The 19,319-nt window shown below is 41.6% G+C and overlaps 1 protein-coding gene across 1 annotated transcript in view; it reads right to left on the bottom strand.

The window, feature by feature from the left end:
* Positions 1–19,319, bottom strand: part of IMPG2 (interphotoreceptor matrix proteoglycan 2) — an 87,861-nt gene that overhangs the window by 48,731 nt on the left and 19,811 nt on the right. Inside the window, exons 5-7 of the mRNA XM_056109152.1 lie at positions 17,938–17,987; positions 14,307–14,389; positions 7,035–7,196 (exon numbers count right to left, since the gene is read on the bottom strand). Coding sequence (XP_055965127.1) covers positions 7,035–7,196; positions 14,307–14,389; positions 17,938–17,987 — 295 coding nt within the window. The remainder of the gene's footprint in view (positions 1–7,034; positions 7,197–14,306; positions 14,390–17,937; positions 17,988–19,319) is intronic.

Below are 19,319 nucleotides of genomic sequence, written 5' to 3'. Positions count from 1 at the left end.
CACTTAACATTGTTCAATCCTCAGTAACCAATTTTTGTAAATAAAATATAAAATTTGCGGTTTACAAAAAAAGGGTGCCATCCTGTGTCCTGCCCTGCAGTTCCTGTGCCATCTCCCATTTTGTTTGGGGTCCCCAGGACCCACGAAGTTCCTGCCATAGTCCTATGGAATCCAAAATTGTGTGGACACTAATATGTTCACGTGACAACACCCTTCCAATATCAAGAGATGCTGGTTTTATATATTTTCTAAAAAATGTCTATTTTAACACTTCTTTATGAACAGATATATTAGTGATATTACAGTATGACCAGTGAAGTAACACCCTAAATGCACATATCGTGTTAGGCTAATGGATTATAAGAAGTACTGATTGCTGAAAAAATAACAAATTAGGTCAGCCCTCAGATATCTGGTTCTTAAACTCAAATTTTAGCACCATAAATCTTTAGGAACAATGGTGGAACAAAAGATTTCACCTGCTCTGTCAGACAGGGACAAAATTCCTGGCAAAAGACAGAGCTCAAATAAACCCTCAAGTCTCACTAATGAGGGACTCAAATTAATATTCCATACAATGGCCATGGAACTAGAGCAATCACTGGAAGAAAACTTCAACCAAGTTAAAGAGAAACTTATCCAGGTAACAAAGAGTTCATACAAATGTAATTGAAGGAGTTAAAAAATACAGTAGCAAGTCACAGCAATATAATTCAACATGCAGAGAACTGTATCAATGATATTGAAGATAAAATACTAACCAACACCAACAATGAAGTGGAAAAGAAAACAGATGGAAGAGATGTAAGATTCTTGATAGACAATAGCAAGAGAAATAATCTTCAAATCATAGGAATACCAGAAGGAGACAAATAATGTAAAGAGGAAGACTATCTGGTAAAAGAAATAATAACTAAGAAGTTTCCTGATACCTTGATAGAGGCTCCTGCACAGATTCAAGAGGTTCAAAGAGTTCCAAACAAATTAGACTCAGACAAAAGAATGCCAAGAAACATAGTAATCAAATGGACAAAATCAAGATGAAGATTGCTGAAAAAATAACAAATTAGTTATCTCTTTACTACTTAAAGCAGCAAGAGAGAAAAAAAACCCTCAAATATAAGGGAAACAACTTAAGAATCACAATAGACCTTCCCTATGATATCTTACAAGCCAGGAAAGAGTGGAATGACATATTCAAAATACTGGCTGAAAATAACTTCCAGTCTAGAGTCCACTACCCTGCAAAGCTGTCATTTAGATTTGAGGGAAGAATAAGAACCCTATCAGACAACCCTCTCAGAGCTTGTAGAACTTGTAACAACTAAACAAATACTGAAAGATTTACTGAAAGGCCACTAATTTTAAAAAGGGGAGGTGTAGGATAACTTTGGGTTATCCTTGCTTCTCCCATAAGGAGTTTAGGTTTATTAAGTTACTCCCACAACAATACCCCTGAGGCACACCCAATTCCATCAAACACTAACAATCCTATGTTGCTTTTCTCTTTCCTTTATGTCATTTGCATGGTTTATTGGGCTGGAGCGATAGCACAGCAAGTAGGGCCTTTGCCTTGCATGCAGCTGACCCGGTCGACCAGAGTTCTAATCCTCCACCCCTCTCAGAGAGCCCAGCAAGCTATCAAGAATATCTTGCCCACACAGCAAAGCCTGGCAAGCTACCCGTAATGTATTCAATATGCCAAACACAGTGACAAGCCTCACGATGTTACTGGGCCCACTCGAGCAAATCGATGAACAACGGGAGGACAGTGACAATGATAATGACAGTCCTTTTTATATAGACACAGGAAGACAGTTCATGCTATGCTTGTAACATGGGAGTTAATTTATTCCAAAATAATATTTACTCATGGGCATCCATATTCACTTGACTTACGCCTCAGTTGCCCTTAGTTCCTAGCACTCCAAGAGTAGGGTCCTGAGGAAGGGATTGGATGGACCCCAGGCAAGCTGTAAGCTACCCTGGCATCAAAAGGAAACAAGCTAAGCACCATAAGTGTATTAAGTTAAGAGCTTGGTCATGGACAAACTCAGTCGTGACCCCCCAAAATAAAAAGTAACTGAATAAGGACCTGGCTAGGGTTAGGAAAGATTAACCTGGCCTGAGGACTGTGGTCTGGAATATATAGTGAGATGACTCCAGGAAGAGCCAACCTTTAAAGTTAATACACCTTTTACTGTGTTCATACAAAATGACACTGCACTTGCATGCAGCCCGTGCATGCAATAGAGCACTGGACTGTAGCACTGTCCTCCCGTTATTCATCGATTTTCTGGAGCAGGTACCAGTAACATCTCCATTGTGAGACTTGTTGTTACTGTTTTTGGAATATCAAATACGTCACAGGTAACTTGCCAGGCTTTGCCGTGTGGGCAGAATACTCTGTAGCTTGCCAGGCTCTCCGAGAGGGGCGGAGGAATCAAACCCAGGTTGGCCTCATGCAAGGCAAATGCCCTACTCGCTAAGCTAGAAATATTATAAGAAATAAATTTACTATGATTGTTTAAATGGATTACTAGCTGAGGAAAGGAGAAGGCAATACACCCTGGATGGAATCCCACCCTTGAGTGGATCTCCTAGTAATCTGGAGTGCTAAACCCTCAGATAAGATTTTGTCCTTGAGTTAATTTCCTGAAGGAGTAGCTTTACCTCTGTTTGTTGTTATGATAATGTTCAAGCACACCTTTGTGTATCCCCACCCTTCATGATTTCTATATAACTATGCTGTAAGGGGTAAGAGGGAACTAGAAAGTCCATGACTAGAAGGAGGATGAGAACTAAGGACTGGAGACTACGGGACTTTGAGGACTAGATGATGAGAATGACTAGAAGTAGAGGACCATGAGACTAGGATGAGATGAGGAAAAAAAGGTAACAAGTTAAAGGGCTTTGAGGTCTATGAGGAGACTAGGATGATGGAACTATGATGACTGGGACAACAACCAAAACTATGACTACAATTGTGCAGTAAAGGAGAGGTCAGATGATGCCAGGGAGGAAAGAGAAATAAACTGACTGCCGACAGGCCTGGGGCCCAGTTCCTGTTCCTCCATTCCCCCTGTCCTTCATCCATCTGCCACTGTGGATTGGCCTGAGGAGGTGTCTCTCAGCCACTGAACGCTCAAGTCCCCACGCGTTCCCACACACTTTTTCTTGGAAACTTAGAGGGAGGGAGAGACTCTCCCCAAAACAATGGAAACACAGACCTTTATGTCAATTATCTCTCTGAATGTCAATGGACTAAACTCCCATATATAAGGGCTAAAACTAAAAGACAATTAATTGAATGGGGAAAATATTTGCATTCAACACATCAGATAAAGGTTTGATATTCAGGATATATAAAGTACTCACAAGGATCAACCAAAACAAATCAAAATCCCTATCAACAAATGGGGGGGAAAGAAATGAATAGCAACTTCTCAGAGGAAGACAGGCTATGGCCAGTAGGCACATGAAAAAAATGCTCAGCATCACTTATCATCAGAGAAACACAAGTCAAAACAACAATGAGATACCATCTCACACCAGTGAGAATGGCACATATTAAAATAGTAGGAACAATCTGTGTTGGTGGTGAAAATTGAACTCTTATCCACTGCTGGTAGAAATATTGTCTGGTACAACTCTTGTGCAAAACAGTATGAAGAGTCCTTAGTAAACTTAGAATTGAACTGCCATTTGACCCAGCAATTCCATTTCAAGGCATCTATCCTAGGAGATCAAAACACTCTTGATCTCAAAAAGACATATCACACCATTATTCATTGCTACACTCAGTACAATAGCTAAGATATGGAATCAACCTAGGTGTCCAACAACAGATGAATAGATTATGAACAGGTGGTATATATACACAATGGAATACTATGCAGCTGCAAGGAATGATGAAATCAAGCAATTTGCTGCAACATGGTTAGAACTGGAAGATATCATGTAGAGTGAAGTAAACCAGAAGAAAAAGACAAACACAGGATGATCTTACTTATCTGTGGAATACAGAATAGTGGAAGAGGAAATGTATTGTAGAAAAAGAGGGATGTTTAGATTATCCTTGACCCTTTGATCCCAGTGTTTAGAGAGGAGACAGACAGAAAAGAAAATAAATCAAGTTGGGGGGGTGAGGAGAAGAGAACAGAATTAACGATCGCTTTAGTTATACTAGTGATATGAATGAGGGGTATAGCTGTATACCCAAAACACACATTCAACAGAATGGAAAACATGAAATCTAAATAGCAACCACTGACACTTTGTAATGTGCCTGTCAAGTGGACAGGTGGTAGTTGAGTGGGGGTTGGGATGGGGAAGGAATCTGGGAATACTGGTGGGGAGGAGTTGATATTGGTGGAGGGATTGCTGTTGAATTTTTGCATGCCTAAAGTGCAACTATCAGTAAATTAACTCTGTAAATCTTTAATTAAAAATATTTTAAAGAAAATAAATTACATGTCTTATATCTTATAATATCACTTCTAATTCTTGCACAGATTCCAAGAGACATTTTCTCAATCTTATAGATTAGCAACCTGAGCCTCTAAGATATCAAATAAGTTGCCTACAATAATACAACTGACAAGTGATTGCATCAGAACTTACTCATCCCGAAATTTCTATAACACCAAAGCCCATATTCTCCCCCACTGGATTGCATGTCTCTTCCCCTTTCCTCTGCCTCAAAATGATAATTTCATTAGGCTCACCATAACTTCTCACCATCAGGAATGAAGATGAAGGAGATTCTTGAGGGTACTTGAAGGAGGAAATCTGATTTTCCTTTCTACTCCTAAAAATTTCAATGACCATCAACAAGTTACTTAGATTCCTATATTTCATTTGTGAAATGCAGATGCTTAGCCTGTATGGCTACTGTGAGCAGATAGACAAAGAGCTTTAAGCCTGGACACCATGTTGACAGGCTACTGATACAGGACTACACTCCCAAACCTATAATGCTGACTTCCTCCTCACCAATGCCACACTTGAGGTTATCACAAACTTATTTTACTCTCCTTACTTAAAAAGAGTAAGAGCTCCTGAGCCCCAGTCAGTTCCAAGATGTTTGTTGTTTGTTCTCTCTGTCTCTTCTCTCTCTCTCTCTCTCTCTCTCTCTCTCTCTCTTTCTCTCTCTCTTCCCCCTCTCCTCCACCCCTAATAAATACTATAATACTATTGAAGGACAAAGTGAAAATAGCCTAATAGGAAAGAGGTAGAAGTCCCCTTCACTTTCCAGCAAACATGGTCACAGGACCTTTCAAAGATAGAGTCGCTGACTAGGCTGTTCCACACAAACTAGTGAGTAGACATTTTCTTCTGGGGAAGAAATCACTGATTTAGATACAGATCAGATAAGGAACTGTCCCACGGTAGGTCAAACCTTTTAGTACTCTCAAACAACCACAACCTAATAGCTACCTACTTCATAAAGTCCTTGTAGGAGATGTTTTTCGGTGTGTCTATTAGACTGTCTCTAAATATGTGGTCATTCGGTACAATTATTTATACACACACTCATGCTTATTAAAGTTTCCTTAATCCAAGGGCAGAGAGAGCTAGAAAGTTGATCCAAGTCACTACCTGATGCCAAGTGGTCACTGGCCTGGCTGACATTTCTTCTACATACCACATAGCCTCACAACTTGGCCACATGGCTAGGAAAATTAATGGTCTGGCCTACACACCACATGTCTGATGGCTACAGTGATGCTATTTGGCTGAGAGGTGCACATTTTCTTTTCCTCATCAAGACACAATGTCCAGGGAAGGAAAACTGGTCCAAAGCAATGAAATTGAAAGACTTGACCAAGGAGAACCCCGGCAAGAAGAAACAAAAATGAAGTAAACAGGAAGGAATGATGTGCCTTGTCATCAAAGAGAGGAATTGGATAGTCAATGAAAATTTAAAAGCAAAGACAACAAGAAGGGAGCCAAATGTGGGTCCTTATTGACTAAAGGAATCTTGAGTTCAAGTATTACATAAAACTCTTCCAGAAAATAGAACTGTAAAAATGGTCTAATGCACACTTCTTTATTTTCTTTTTACTTTTTCTTTATTGGATCACTGTGAGATAGACCCTTACAAAGCTGCTCATGATTAGGTTTCAGTCATACAGTGTTCCAACACCCATCCCTCCACCAGTGCACATTTCCAGAACCAGTGTCCCAAGTTTTCCTCCCATCACCCCCCCCCAGCCTGCTTCTATGGCAAACACTTTTATTTTCTCCCTCTCTCTCTCAGTCTCTCTCTCTCTCCCCACCCCCTTTTGTGCATTGAATGCATACTTCTTTATAAAAAGGAACAGAAATAAATAAGAGAAAATATTATTTTTCACATTATGCTCAATTGTACTTGTTTTATTTTTGGTTTGAGGCCACACCCATAGCTTCTCAGGTCTCACTCCTAGTTCTGTGAAATTCCTGATGGTGCTTGAGGGACCATATGTGATGCTGAGTATTATATTCAGGTCAACTGTGTACAAAGCAAGCACCTTACTGACTTCCACCCCGTATCTCTCCAGCCCTGTACTGTACTTTTAAATTGTGTACCACATGCTACCTATGTGTTAACTACTAAAATTTTTCAATTAAATAAACAATAGACATTAAATTTAATTCTTCCTCTAGAAAAACAATACACTGGATATAGATCCCCAAAGACACATTTTTAAGGTCATGATAAAACTATGCCATAGAATACATTCTTCCTTCACTGAGCCACAAAAGTTGGAAATAGTATTTATTAATTAGCAGATATTATTTATTAGTTAGCAGATATCACAAGCATATGAGCTTGCTTCAGTAAACTAACTCATCTTTCTGTGAACTTGTCTCAAAGGCTTCTGAAGAAATAGATGTTAACACCTACTTAATCAAGTATACAGAAATCCTGAATTCAAAACCTAACATAAATCAGTGTTGAAACTATGGGAAATTTACAACTCCAGAACAGTGATCTATTTATTAAGAAAATTGATTAAACACAAAATTGATTAAACAGAAAAATGACCCACCTCTGAAATAAATTCTTCCACAAGGTGCTGGTGATAAGAGCTAGAGGGATCCTGTAGTTCTTCCCTGTATTGTTCCCGCAAAAGATGGATACTGAATTGTGCAATCTGCTCAGCTGCTGGTTGTGTGGATTCTTCTATCAGATCATCAATTTCATTGCTAATCTGGATTTTTAGAGAGAACAATAAATGTCAGTGCTTAACCATTCAATCAGCAAACACTGATTGCCTACAAAGGCTAAACTGAGTACCACGGGTAATTTCTGGTGACCTTTTATAGGCATTATATATTATAGTTTAGAACTAGTTAGGTGAATTTTAAAACAAGCTAATATTAAAATTACTATGCATTTTTACATTCCTTTAAACATACAATGAATGGATCAGAGGAATATACAAAATTCTCCACATATAAACACCCAAGTTGACCATGTGCAAATGAGTATTCTAAAAAAACAGCCCGGAAGGCTAAATTCCCAAACTTTTTGGCTTAAGACCACCCTTTGCACTTGTTTATTGAGCTAATAGTATATCGTACACATTTCAGGTATGCATCATAAACCAGTTCTGGGATATGCCACATTCAGATCACCACAAAATGTCCAATTTCATGTTTCAGTGTAAGATTTCCCCTTTTTCCTGATTTATCCACCCTCCTCAAACCCCCACTTCTCTCTGGTAAGCAGGAATAGGTCATATTAGTCAAAAGTATATTATTTTTAAACAAAGAACTCATAAAGCCAATAATATTCAACAAACAATTATTAAAAATAGAAGTGGATGTGAACAAACAATTCTCCAGAGAAGATACACAGTCAATAGGAACATAAAAAGATGATCATTATCTCTTCTAATTAGGGAAATGCAAATAAAAACAACTGTGAGATGTTACAACTGTCATTCAGCAAATAGGAGATAAGGAAAGTGAAACTGGGGTGACACAGGAACAGGAGGAGACAGTCATGGACACTTCAGTAGTGGTAGTAACTTCAATACCACAGACTTAAATACTACCATAACCAACATAACTCTATTACCTAAACTATAATAATATAAATATTAAGACAAGAAACAATAAGTGTTAGAGAAGACAAGAAGAAGATAGAATCCTTATACACTGTTGCAGAAGTGTGAACTGGTCCAACCATTATGGAAAGCAGCATGGAGATTCCTTAACAACTCAAATAGAGACATTCCAGGGGCCAGAACCTGTAGTACAGTATATGTGTATGTAGTATATAGTATTACATGTATAAGTATGTATATGTGTATATATAGTACAGTATATGTAGCACAGTATACAGTAATGTAGTAGAATGAGTAGGAAACTTGGTGCACTGTGGCCAATCACAATGCCACATATAGTCTCACTTAAGGCCTGCCAGAAATAAACCCTGAGCATTGCTGGGATGATCCAACAACTGAAAAGACAAAATAGAAATTTTAGATGGATAAATGAATAGATAAATAAAAACCTACTTTTGTATTTATCTGAAAAAATACTACTTTGAAGAGACATATGCATCCTCTTGCTTACTGCAATAATATTTACAATAATCAAGAACTGGAAACAATACACATAGATTAGTCAATAGCTATAAAAGATATGGTGTATTTTCACAATGGAATACTATAAACTGTATACAATAAAGGAAAGAAAGAAAGAAAGAAAGAAAGAAAGAAAGAAAGAAAGAAAGAAAGAAAGGAAGGGAGGGAGGGAGGGAGGGAGAAAGGAAAGAGAAAGAGAGAAAGGGAGGGAAGGGGGGAGGGAGGCAGGGGAGGAGGCAGGGAAGGAGTGGGGAAGAGAAAAATCCTGTTATTTGCAACAAGATAAATGGGCCTCAAGAGTTTCTCCTGTTTGGTGAACCGAACAAGAAGGGATGAAATTAACACCATATAATTTCACTATTTGTGGTACAGAGTGAAAAAAAAAAAGATGGACTAAATAAAATTTAAAAGATCAACCAATGGTAAGATAGAAAGGAGGCAGGATAATCAGGACAAAAAGGACAAACATATGTGGAAGGGTAACACTGAACTTTGGCGAACTTAATGTCAGATACAGTAATTTTACTTTCAATGGTGAAGACCTGAAACTTATAGAATGTTTTAATACAATGTTACTTCAATTACAAAAAATAGAGGTCCAGAGCGATAGTACAATGGGGAGGGTGTTTGCCTTGCACGCAGCTGACCAGGGTTCAATCCCCAGTATCCTCTATGGTCCCCTAAGTACCACCAAGCATGATTCCTGAGTGCACAGTCAGGAATAACCCCTGAGCATTTTCGCTTTTTGTGACCCAAAAAGAAAATATACATGTATAGAAAGAAAAAAATCCAGGTCTTCAGTGGCCAAAGTCAAAGCAATTCCAGCCACAAAATGTTCTATTAAAAGAATAAAATTGAGAGCATTCAGCTGAAGAGAAAAACAACATGGAGGGCGGGATCCACAGATCCCGAAGGGAAAAAAAAAAAAAACAGGTTCCAAAAAGAGCCGAGATCATCGGGAAGCCCCAGATGGGGTAGGTACCGCATCCCGCCTCCCCCAGATGGAACCCCGGTGACCAGAAGCCTCTACAACCACAGCTCGAGTATGCGGGAACTTGGACTTTTCCTCAAATCTGCTGGGACTGCAACTCCCAGGTAATCTCAGATTTCGGAAGTCACGCCCACAGCCCGCCCCCCCAGCGCCATATTTACAGCATTCAGCTGAAGAGAAAAACAACATGGAGGGCGGGATCCACAGATCCCGAAGGGAAAAAAAAAAAACAGGTTCCAAAAAGAGCCGAGATCATCGGGAAGCCCCAGATGGGGTAGGTACCGCATCCCGCCTCCCCCAGATGGAACCCCGGTGACCAGAAGCCTCTACAACCACAGCTCGAGTATGCGGGAACTTGGACTTTTCCTCAAATCTGCCGGGACTGCAACTCCCAGGTAACCTCAGATTTCGGAAGTCACGCCCACAGCCCGCCCCTCAGCGCCATATTTACAGCATTCAGTTGAAGAGAAAAACAACATGGAGGGCGGGATCCACAGATCCCGAAGGGAAAAAAAAAAAAAAACAGGTTCCAAAAAGAGCCAAGATCATCGGGAAGCCCCAGATGGGGTAGGTACCGCATCCCGCCTCCCCCAGATGGAACCCCGGTGACCAGAAGCCTCTACAACCACAGCTCGAGTATGCGGGAACTTGGACTTTTCCTCAAAACCGCGGGCCGCGCGACATCTCTCTATATACAAACTGATCCATGGGAAGTAAATGACCCAACGTTTCTCTCTGAAAATCATAGTTAAGTTTGGAGCATGGCCACAGCCCCAGAAACACAAGGACTTAATGCATAACCCAGCAGCTTGGAGCAGAAAAGTGAACGGGCTATGTGTTAATCCAGGCCATCATGACTGTCCGGAGGGGAAAGGGTGTTGCCCCATTTGCCCTCTCCTCTCTGGAAAGAAAGATGGCGGCCACATGGGAGCCTTGTGGACAGCAGGTATGAGCCGGGGGTGTGGGGGCGACTAAAACCTCATGGGAAAGGGGGCGTTCTGGTCCATCCTTCACGCCCTAACAAGGTCACCAGTTGCCCCCCGCGAGAGGGTCTCCAGCACGGCCACGGCCCCAGAAGCACAAGGACTTAATGCAGAACCCAGCAGCTTGGAGCAGAAAAGTGAAAGGACTATGCGTTAATCCAGGCCATCATGTCTGCCCGGAGGGGAAAGGGTGTTGGTCCCTTCCACCCTCCTCCCTCTGGAAAGAAAGATGGCGGCCACATGGGAGCCTTGTGGACAGCAGGTATGAGCCGGGGGAGTGGGGGCAACTAAAACCTCATGGGAAGGGGGGTGTTCCGGTCCGTCCTTCACACCCTACCGAGGTCACCAGTTGCCCCCCACTAGCGGCTCTCCAGCATGGCCACAGCACCAGAAGCACAAGGACTTAATGCAGAACCCGGAAGCTTGGAGCAGAAAAGTGAATGGACCATGCGTTAATCCAGGCCATCAAGTCTGCTGGAGGAGAAAGGGTGTTGCCCCATTCGCCCTCTCTTCTCTGGAAAGAAGGATGGCGGCTGCATGGGAGCCTTGTGGACAGCAGGTATGAGCCGAGGGAGTGGGGGCGACTAAAACCTCATGGGAAGGGGGGCGTTCCGGTCCGTCCTTCACACCCTACCAAGGTCACCAGTTGCCCCCCACTAGCGGCTCTCCAGCACGGCCACGGCACCAGAAGCACAAGGACTTAATGCAGAACCCGGAAGCTTGGAGCAGAAAAGTGAATGGACCATGCGTTAATCCAGGCCATCAAGTCTGCCGGAGGAGAAAGGGTGTTGCCCCATTCGCCCTCTCTTCTCTGGAAAGAAGGATGGCGGCTGCATGGGAGCCTTGTGGACAGCAGGTATGAGCCGAGGGAGTGGGGGCGACTAAAACCTCATGGGAAGGGGGGCGTTCCGGTCCGTCCTTCACACCCTACCAAGGTCACCAGTTGCCCCCCACTAGCGGCTCTCCAGCACGGCCACGGCACCAGAAGCACAAGGACTTAATGCAGAACCCGGAAGCTTGGAGCAGAAAAGTGAAAGGACTATGCGTTAATCCAGGCCATCATGTCTGCCCGGAGGGGAAAGGGTGTTGCTCCCTTCCGCCCTCCTCCCTCTGGAAAGAAAGATGGCGGCCACATGGGAGCCTTGTGGACAGCAGGTATGAGCCGGGGGTGTGGGGGCGACTAAAACCTCATGGGAAGGGGGGCGTTCCGGTCCGTCCTTCACGCCCTACCGAGGTCACCAGTTGCCCCCCGCGAGCGGCTCTCCAGCACGGCCACGGCCCCAGAAGCACAAGGACTTAATGCAGAGCCCGGCAGCTTGGAACAGAAAAGTGAACGGACTATGCGTTAATCCAGGCCATCAGGTCTGTCCGGAGGGCAAAGGGTGTTGCCCCAGTCGCCTTCTCCTCTCTGGAAAGAAAGATGGCGGCTGCATGGGAGCCTTGTGGACAGCAGGTATGAGCCGGGGGAATGGGGGCGACTAAAACCTCATGGGAAGGGGGGCGCTCCGGTCCGTCCTTCACGCCCTACCGAGGTCACCAGTTGCCCCCCGCGAGCGGCTCTCCAGCACGGCCACGGCACCAGAAGCACAAGGACTTAATGCAGAACCCGGCAGCTTGGAGCAGAAAAGTGAACGGACTATGCGTTAATCCAGGCCATCAAGTCTGCCGGAGGGGAAAGGGTGTTGCCCCATTCGCCCTCTCCTCTCTGGAAAGAAAGATGGCGGCCACATGGGAGCCTTGTGGACACCAGGTATGAGCCGGGGGTGTGGGGGCGACTAAAACCTCATGGGAAGGGGGGCGTTCCGGTCCGTCCTTCACACCCTACCGAGGTCACCAGTTGCCCCCCGCGAGCGGCTCTCCAGCACGGCCACGACTCCAGAGCACAGAAACCAATTTCTTAACTATCTGACTTTCAGTAGAAATACTTCCAGGGTCAATAAGTAAAATAGCAGAAATCCAAAACCAACATATAATTCTTGAACCCAGCTGTAGAAAGCAAATCACTTCACAATGCTTTGTCAGCATGTCTGATTCGGGGGGGGGCGGGTAAACTCTAAATAATAGTGGTGAATCTTTTATTGAAACAATGAATCTAATCAAAGCAGATAGAGTGTTAACTAGAATTCATCTGCCCCACAGGGACTGGGAGGGGTGGAGGGTGGGGTTTTATTGGGGTTCTTCATGGTAAAAAATAAGTTTTGGTAAAGGGAAATGTGCTTGATATTTGCATGACTGAGACCTAAACCTGAAAGTTTTGTAACCTTTCCCATGGTGATTCAATAAATAAATTAATTAATTAAAAATAAAAAAAAGAATAAAATTGATACATCCAAATTCATACTCATATCTGTAACTTATTTAACAAATAAAAGAAAATTTCATCTACTACATTTTACACTTAAATATTAACAAAGCATTGTCATCCCATTATTCATCGATTTGCTCGAGCGGGCCCAGTAACGTCTCCATTTTGAGACTTGTTTTTACTGTGTTTGGCATATTGAATACGTCACGGGTAGCTTGCCAGGCTTTGTTGTGTGGGCGAGATACTCTTGGTAGCTTGCCGGGCTTTCTGAGAGGGGTGGAGGAATCAAACCTGGCTCAGCTGGGCTGGCTGCGTGCAAGGCAAACGCCCTACCACTGTGCTATCGCTCCAGCCCTACTTAAATATATTTATATCTAAACACAAATAAATGTACAGTTATATGAAAAGTAGACCAAATATCAAAATATCCAGATAATCAAGGAAATAAAAATTGAACTAATAGTACTCATTAGCAACAATAATAGTGAAACAAAACCTTAAAAAAAAACCTCAGTCATAATTCAATCTGATTTAAGATATATCACTCTAGTGTACATCATCCTAGAATAAGAATGATTAAAAAAAACCTCTAGGTGATCAAAAACCAAGATTGTTTGAGAAAACCTTATTACAATAGTATCAGAAGCATATATTTCAAAAGGAAAATTATTCCAGGAGAAAAAATAATTTCTAAATTAATTGATCAATTTCTAAAACACAAAGAAATAACAAAATAAAATAGTAAATGTCTAAAAATACTATTTTACACAAACTGTATGAAACAGATATATTAACTCTTAGTTTGTGAACTTTAGCTCAAAGGACTAGAGTGCATCCCTTGCTTTTGCAAGACCACGTGGTCCCCTGAGCAACAATGCACATGACCCAGGTGGTCTGGACTACTGCCAGGGTACTCCCCAAAAATAAATTAGTAAATTTTTTATTAAATAAGAACTACAGAAAAAAAGAACAAAATAACACTAAAAAAAACAAAAATATTGATATAAACCAGTAGTGCAATCATTGGAAGGAGAAAGATAAAGATTTTTTAAAACTTAAATTTGGCTAAATATTTTTTATATTTTATTGGATAACTAGTAAAAATAAATGAGTACATAATTTCCAAAATGGTAGATGGGAAAGCGTATTATTAAAAACATTGACCTGTAAAACTCTATCTTAAGCTTCATTTTGAACCAGAGGTCCAAGCAACCTAACTCTCATTAAATCTCTCAATCTGGTTTTTGTGTCATTTCATTGACTATTAGAGGCCTTCTCTGGCTGAAAGAAAAGTTTTTCTAGGCTCTCCAAAGAATCCCTTTTAAAATCTGCATTTCCTTAGAGGCAACTATATGATGTGTATTGTAGTTCGGCAATGGAATAAAAATCTCTCTCAACCCCTGTTCTTCATGTTAAAAAAAAAATACTGAAAACAAAATGCAACTCACACTCTCCTCTGGTTTCTCCAGGTTGTCGTCTGAGGTATCTTCATAGGAGATCACATCTGGATATGGAACCCTGAGAACTGTACCTAAGTAGAAAGCAAAAAAACATGTGTCTGAATTCAGTCCCCAACAAAGTTAAAATTTACAGTAGGAAACAAAGAACTCTGTCAAAAATCATTTCTATAAGTCATATTTGCCTTTTCTTCCTGGAAATTGAATGCATTCTAACCTCAAGACAGTTGCACAGTCTTTCCAGAATAAGAAATAATTATGACTTCATTTGTTCAATTAATAAGCATTTTTTGAGTGCCTACTCTATCAGGCTTTACACAAGACATTTAGGATATGTGTGTATGTACATGTATATTTGAAATTTCTAATACAAAATCTTTTCCAAACTATTTTTTAAAACATCACAAATTTACAGAAAATAGGACAAACGATCATGTTTAAAGAACACTACAGAATATGATCAGAAAAGATTTTATTCTGAGAAACATTATAAGACTGATCATCAATGGTAATGCTAGGATAGGCTCAATCTTTTTCCATAGCATAAATTACAAGTGCTTGCTTTACAATATATAGGTTATACGTTTGGTTTTGACCTTGTTTTAATAAGGGTTGCTCCTTAAGATGCCATGCTTGTGCTAGTCATTAATTTGCTTTAAGTGATTTTCTGAGTTGTATTGTATTTAATAAACATTTTAAGTACAATATAATTCCATAAACATAATAATCAAAAGTATAAGCAAAAATTAAAATTGCTTGAGGCTCCTGAACAATATATAAAGAGAAAGATACTAGATGTTTTCATAATTAAATGAGGTCACCCTAGCAGTGCTCAGAGGATGCCGTGGCTGCTCCCAGAAATACTTCTCCCCTCCAGGTGGGAAGGTTCAATGCTGGGACCCTGCACAGTACTGGGGGCCACCAAGGGCACACCTGAAGGGCTCAGAATTCTGGGGGTGCTTAGAGACCCATGTAATGTTGGGGGGTCTAACTTTTGTCTTTGTATTTGCAAAGCAGGTGCTCCTAATCCCTAAACTACTATATATATATATATATATATATATATATATATATATCATGGTCACGGTCCTCCCATTGTTCATCAATTTGCTCGAGAGGGCCCAGTAACATTGTGAGACTTGTTACTGTGTTTGGCATATCGAATATGGCACAGGTAGCTTGCCAGGCTTTGCCACGCGGGTGAGATACTCTCGGTAGCTTGCCAGGCTCTCTGAGAGGGCCGGAGGAATCGAACTCAGGTCGGCCATGTTGGCCGCGTGCAAGGCAAACGCCCTACCTGCTGTGCTATCGCTCTAGCCCATATATATATATTTATATATATATTTACACGGCAGAGTCTGGCAAACTCCCCGTGGTATACCCAATATGCCAAATACCAGTAACAATGATGGGTCTCATTCTCCTAACCCTGAAAAAGCCTTGAATATGGCACTTTAAAAAAAAAAAATCTCAGGGCTAGGACGAAGAAGACGTTACTGGCACCTGCTCGAGGCAATCGACGAACAACAGGGTGGTCGTGATCGTGATATATATATTTATATATATTTATATATGTATATATTTATATATATTTATATATGTACATATATATTTATATATTTTTATATATTTATATATGTACATATATAATTTTTTCAATTAAAGATACATAATTTACAAAGTTATTGAAAGGGAAGTAATGGGAACAGGGGTCAAGAGCCTCAGTTATGGGACTGGAGTGATAGCATAGCAGGTAGGGCATTTGCCTTGCATGCAGCTGACCGGGGTTCGATTCCCAGCATCCCATATGGTCCCCTAAGCACTAGAGGAGTAATTCCTGAGTGCAGAGCCAGGAGTAACCCTTGAACATCACTGGATATGACCCAAAAAGAAAAAAAAAAGAGCCTCAGTTATACCAAGAATGTGGAAGAGTGCTGTAAGTATTGTTTTGTTGTTTCTTTGGGTTTTATTTTATTTTTTTTTTTTTGGTAACAAAGAAGTTTATTAGCATCATAGCAGGCTGGACTTGGGAAGGATCCAGCACTCAGGCAACTGGACAGACTATGGTGGGACAAGTGGTGCACAGGGTCGGCGGGTCTCCAACAGAAGACTCCATTCACACACCAGCTTCTTTCTTTACAGGAGAAAGTTCCAGCTTGGGAGAAGTGGGCTGGGGAGGGACAGGGCAGCGAGGTACCAGGTCCAGGGCCCAGATGTTCAACCCATGGGACAGTCTGGGCCAACCCTGGCTTCTGAGCCTAATTTTAACATTTCAGATTTTCACCCTGAGCTCATCTGTACTAAGATTTTCTTTCTCTACTCTTTTTGAAAGCATTTTCACTAACAATTAGCCGAAAGTGTGAGGACAGAGAACTTTCTCTTTCTAAGGCTTATATCTGAATCAAGAGTGGAGAGACCAGGCACCAGGAGCTTACAAATGAGAGGGCCCAGTGTCCGCTGAGAAAAGGTATAACTGCAAAGGGGAATAATACAGTTTTACCTCGGTGAATGTTAAGATTTAACCAGTTCACAAAATATTTAACACAGAGAGAAAAATTAACGTTGTTGTTTCAGTGATTAGTCTTGTTGCATGATGGCTGTTGCAGATGAATTTCACACTGGAAAAAGCAGAATTGGAAAGCAGTTTGCTAAGATGGGCCTCTGCATCCTGCTGGGACTCTTGGTCTCAGAAGCTGTATGAGAGAAGATGGAGCTGGTGTGGCTTTTCTTCCTACCCGTATGGTAGGGGACACGCACAAAGATCAGGAGCCTATTAAGGAATCACCACAGCAATGCCAGGAAGCTGTTCTCAGCCAGCTGGATATTCCTCGACAGACCCAAACTTGTCACTGTTCCTATGGACTGGACTCACACTTCAAATCCACAAGGGAAGGACGCCTTAGTGATCCCCACTTAGCACTCAGTGTTATCTTTGTAGAATTCCCAAAGGTGGTCTCAAGTGTCTTCAGTTGGCTCTTGGAGGCTCTGGAGTTGGGGTCTCCAACGAGAGTGATGTTGAACCAGATTCCTTGCAGGAATCGAAACTATTGTTGTTGTCTGGGGCCTCATCCTGCATACTCAGGACTCGCTTTTGGCTCTGTATTCTGGGATCACTCCTGGCTGGGTTTTAGAGACCATATTTGGTGCTGGAACTGAGCACCAAGTACCAAGCTGGGTACATGCCAGGCAAGCACCTTCTCTGCTGTGCTGTCTCTCTGGCCTCACTCATGTCCAAGTTTAGGACTCATGGAGCAGCAACAATGTCAGCACCTGTAGCAGCTTGTGTTCACAGTGATCTTATTGGGTTGATGTTGAAGACTCGAGTCACCATTGCATTGTCTTCTCTTGTAGGTGACATCCAGCTGCAGCCCCCATGCAAGCAGGCAGTCAGGTTCCATTGACACTGTGACACTGTCCACAACCACCCAAGGTTACACCCTTAGTTACTCGCTGCTCCCTGAAACCTAATATCCTTTTTTTTTTCTTTGCAGTGTCTTATTTTAATTTTTCCATACCTGATATTTTTCAGATGAGAGCTGCAAAGTGTGCTTGCTTATCTGCAAAATTGTCTTATATTGTAAATAAGCATAAAAGGAATATGAATAAAAGCACAAAAGCATACCTGTCAATGCTGAGTCATCACCAAGAGGAGCTGAGGATAACAATTCAGGGCTAAGGAAAAAAATATTTACCATGAATAAAATAATAGAACTGTGAGGGCTTATCAGGGGATTTGTTTTCCATGAAGAAAATCCCTGGCTCTTCAAACAAGACTTCCGAAATCATATTGCTAAGTAACAATGTTTTTGAAAAGGTAAGAGTCTTCACAGTACATTAATTTTATGTTGATGCCAACTCAACTAAAATAAACCCACGTACTATTTCATTACCCCTTTTCATTTCTTCTCAATTCTAATCATGATGTTTATGAGGGCACAGTCTTATAGAAAATAGGCAATAAATTACTACGAGTGCACAAATAGTACAGACAGGAAAGGGAATATGTAAGTAGATATCTCACTTGACTGAAGAGATAATAGAAATTATAAACCTTTTATCCCAAGGAAATATAGGGAGGGAAAGCCTAGAAGTGACCTGCTATTGGTCACACTGGTAGCATGCTTCTGATCTCCCAATGAGAGAGAGAATGAGGGCTGGATTCTCAACCTCAAAATTCTTCAGAGAACCACTAAATTCCTCAGAGAACCTCTGAGTTCCTCGGAAAACCACTAAATTCCTCAGAGAATTTACCGCCAGACAAAATACCACCTAGTTTACAAATCCTTCAGGGTAAATTAATCAGGCTTTTTTTTTTCTTTCCTCTGTGTGTGTGTGTGTGTGTGTGTGTGTGTGTGTGTGTGTGTATGTGTATGGCGGGGGAGATGGGTACACCCAACTGAATTCAGGGCTTACTCCTGGCTCTGTGCTCAGGGATCACTCCTGAGGGGCTCTGGAGACCATATAGGGGCCAGAGATTGAAACCAGGTCTGCCATATGCAAGGCAAGTGCTCTACCCTCCAGCTCCTAAACGTCCTCCTCAGCACAAGGCAGGGGATAATTTCTACCTCTGCTACTTCCGTGTTATTAAGCAACCTGTCCATTTATACAACCTTTCTGGAATGACGGTACTGAGCGACTCTGCCATCCTGTGTGGCCGCTGATCTCCATTAGGTATGCACTGCCTATTGCATTAAGGAACACAAATGAACCCAATTTCTTTTCTTTCTTTTACTTTTTATTCAAGAGCCATGACATACAAAGTTATTGATAGTTGAATTTTAGGCATGTAACAATTAAACACTGGTCCCTTCACCGAATTTCAAGTACAGTTCTTGGACTCAAGTTCAGCACCTCCAGGCAACAGACGGAAGAGTTTCCATACTGGATGAATGCTTTTGAATTCAGAGTGAGAGTTTATACCTATAATCCTCTCTGCAGGGAGCCAGTCAGGAAACTATTCTGTCCACTACTTTCTAACCTCAACAAATTGCCTTCTCCAATAAA

This window comes from Sorex fumeus, unplaced genomic scaffold (genome assembly GCF_029834395.1).
Source record: "Sorex fumeus unplaced genomic scaffold, SorFum_2.1 ptg000265l, whole genome shotgun sequence".
Taxonomy (NCBI): Eukaryota; Metazoa; Chordata; class Mammalia; order Eulipotyphla; family Soricidae; genus Sorex; species Sorex fumeus.
This window is presented reverse-complemented; position numbering and strand designations above follow the sequence as displayed.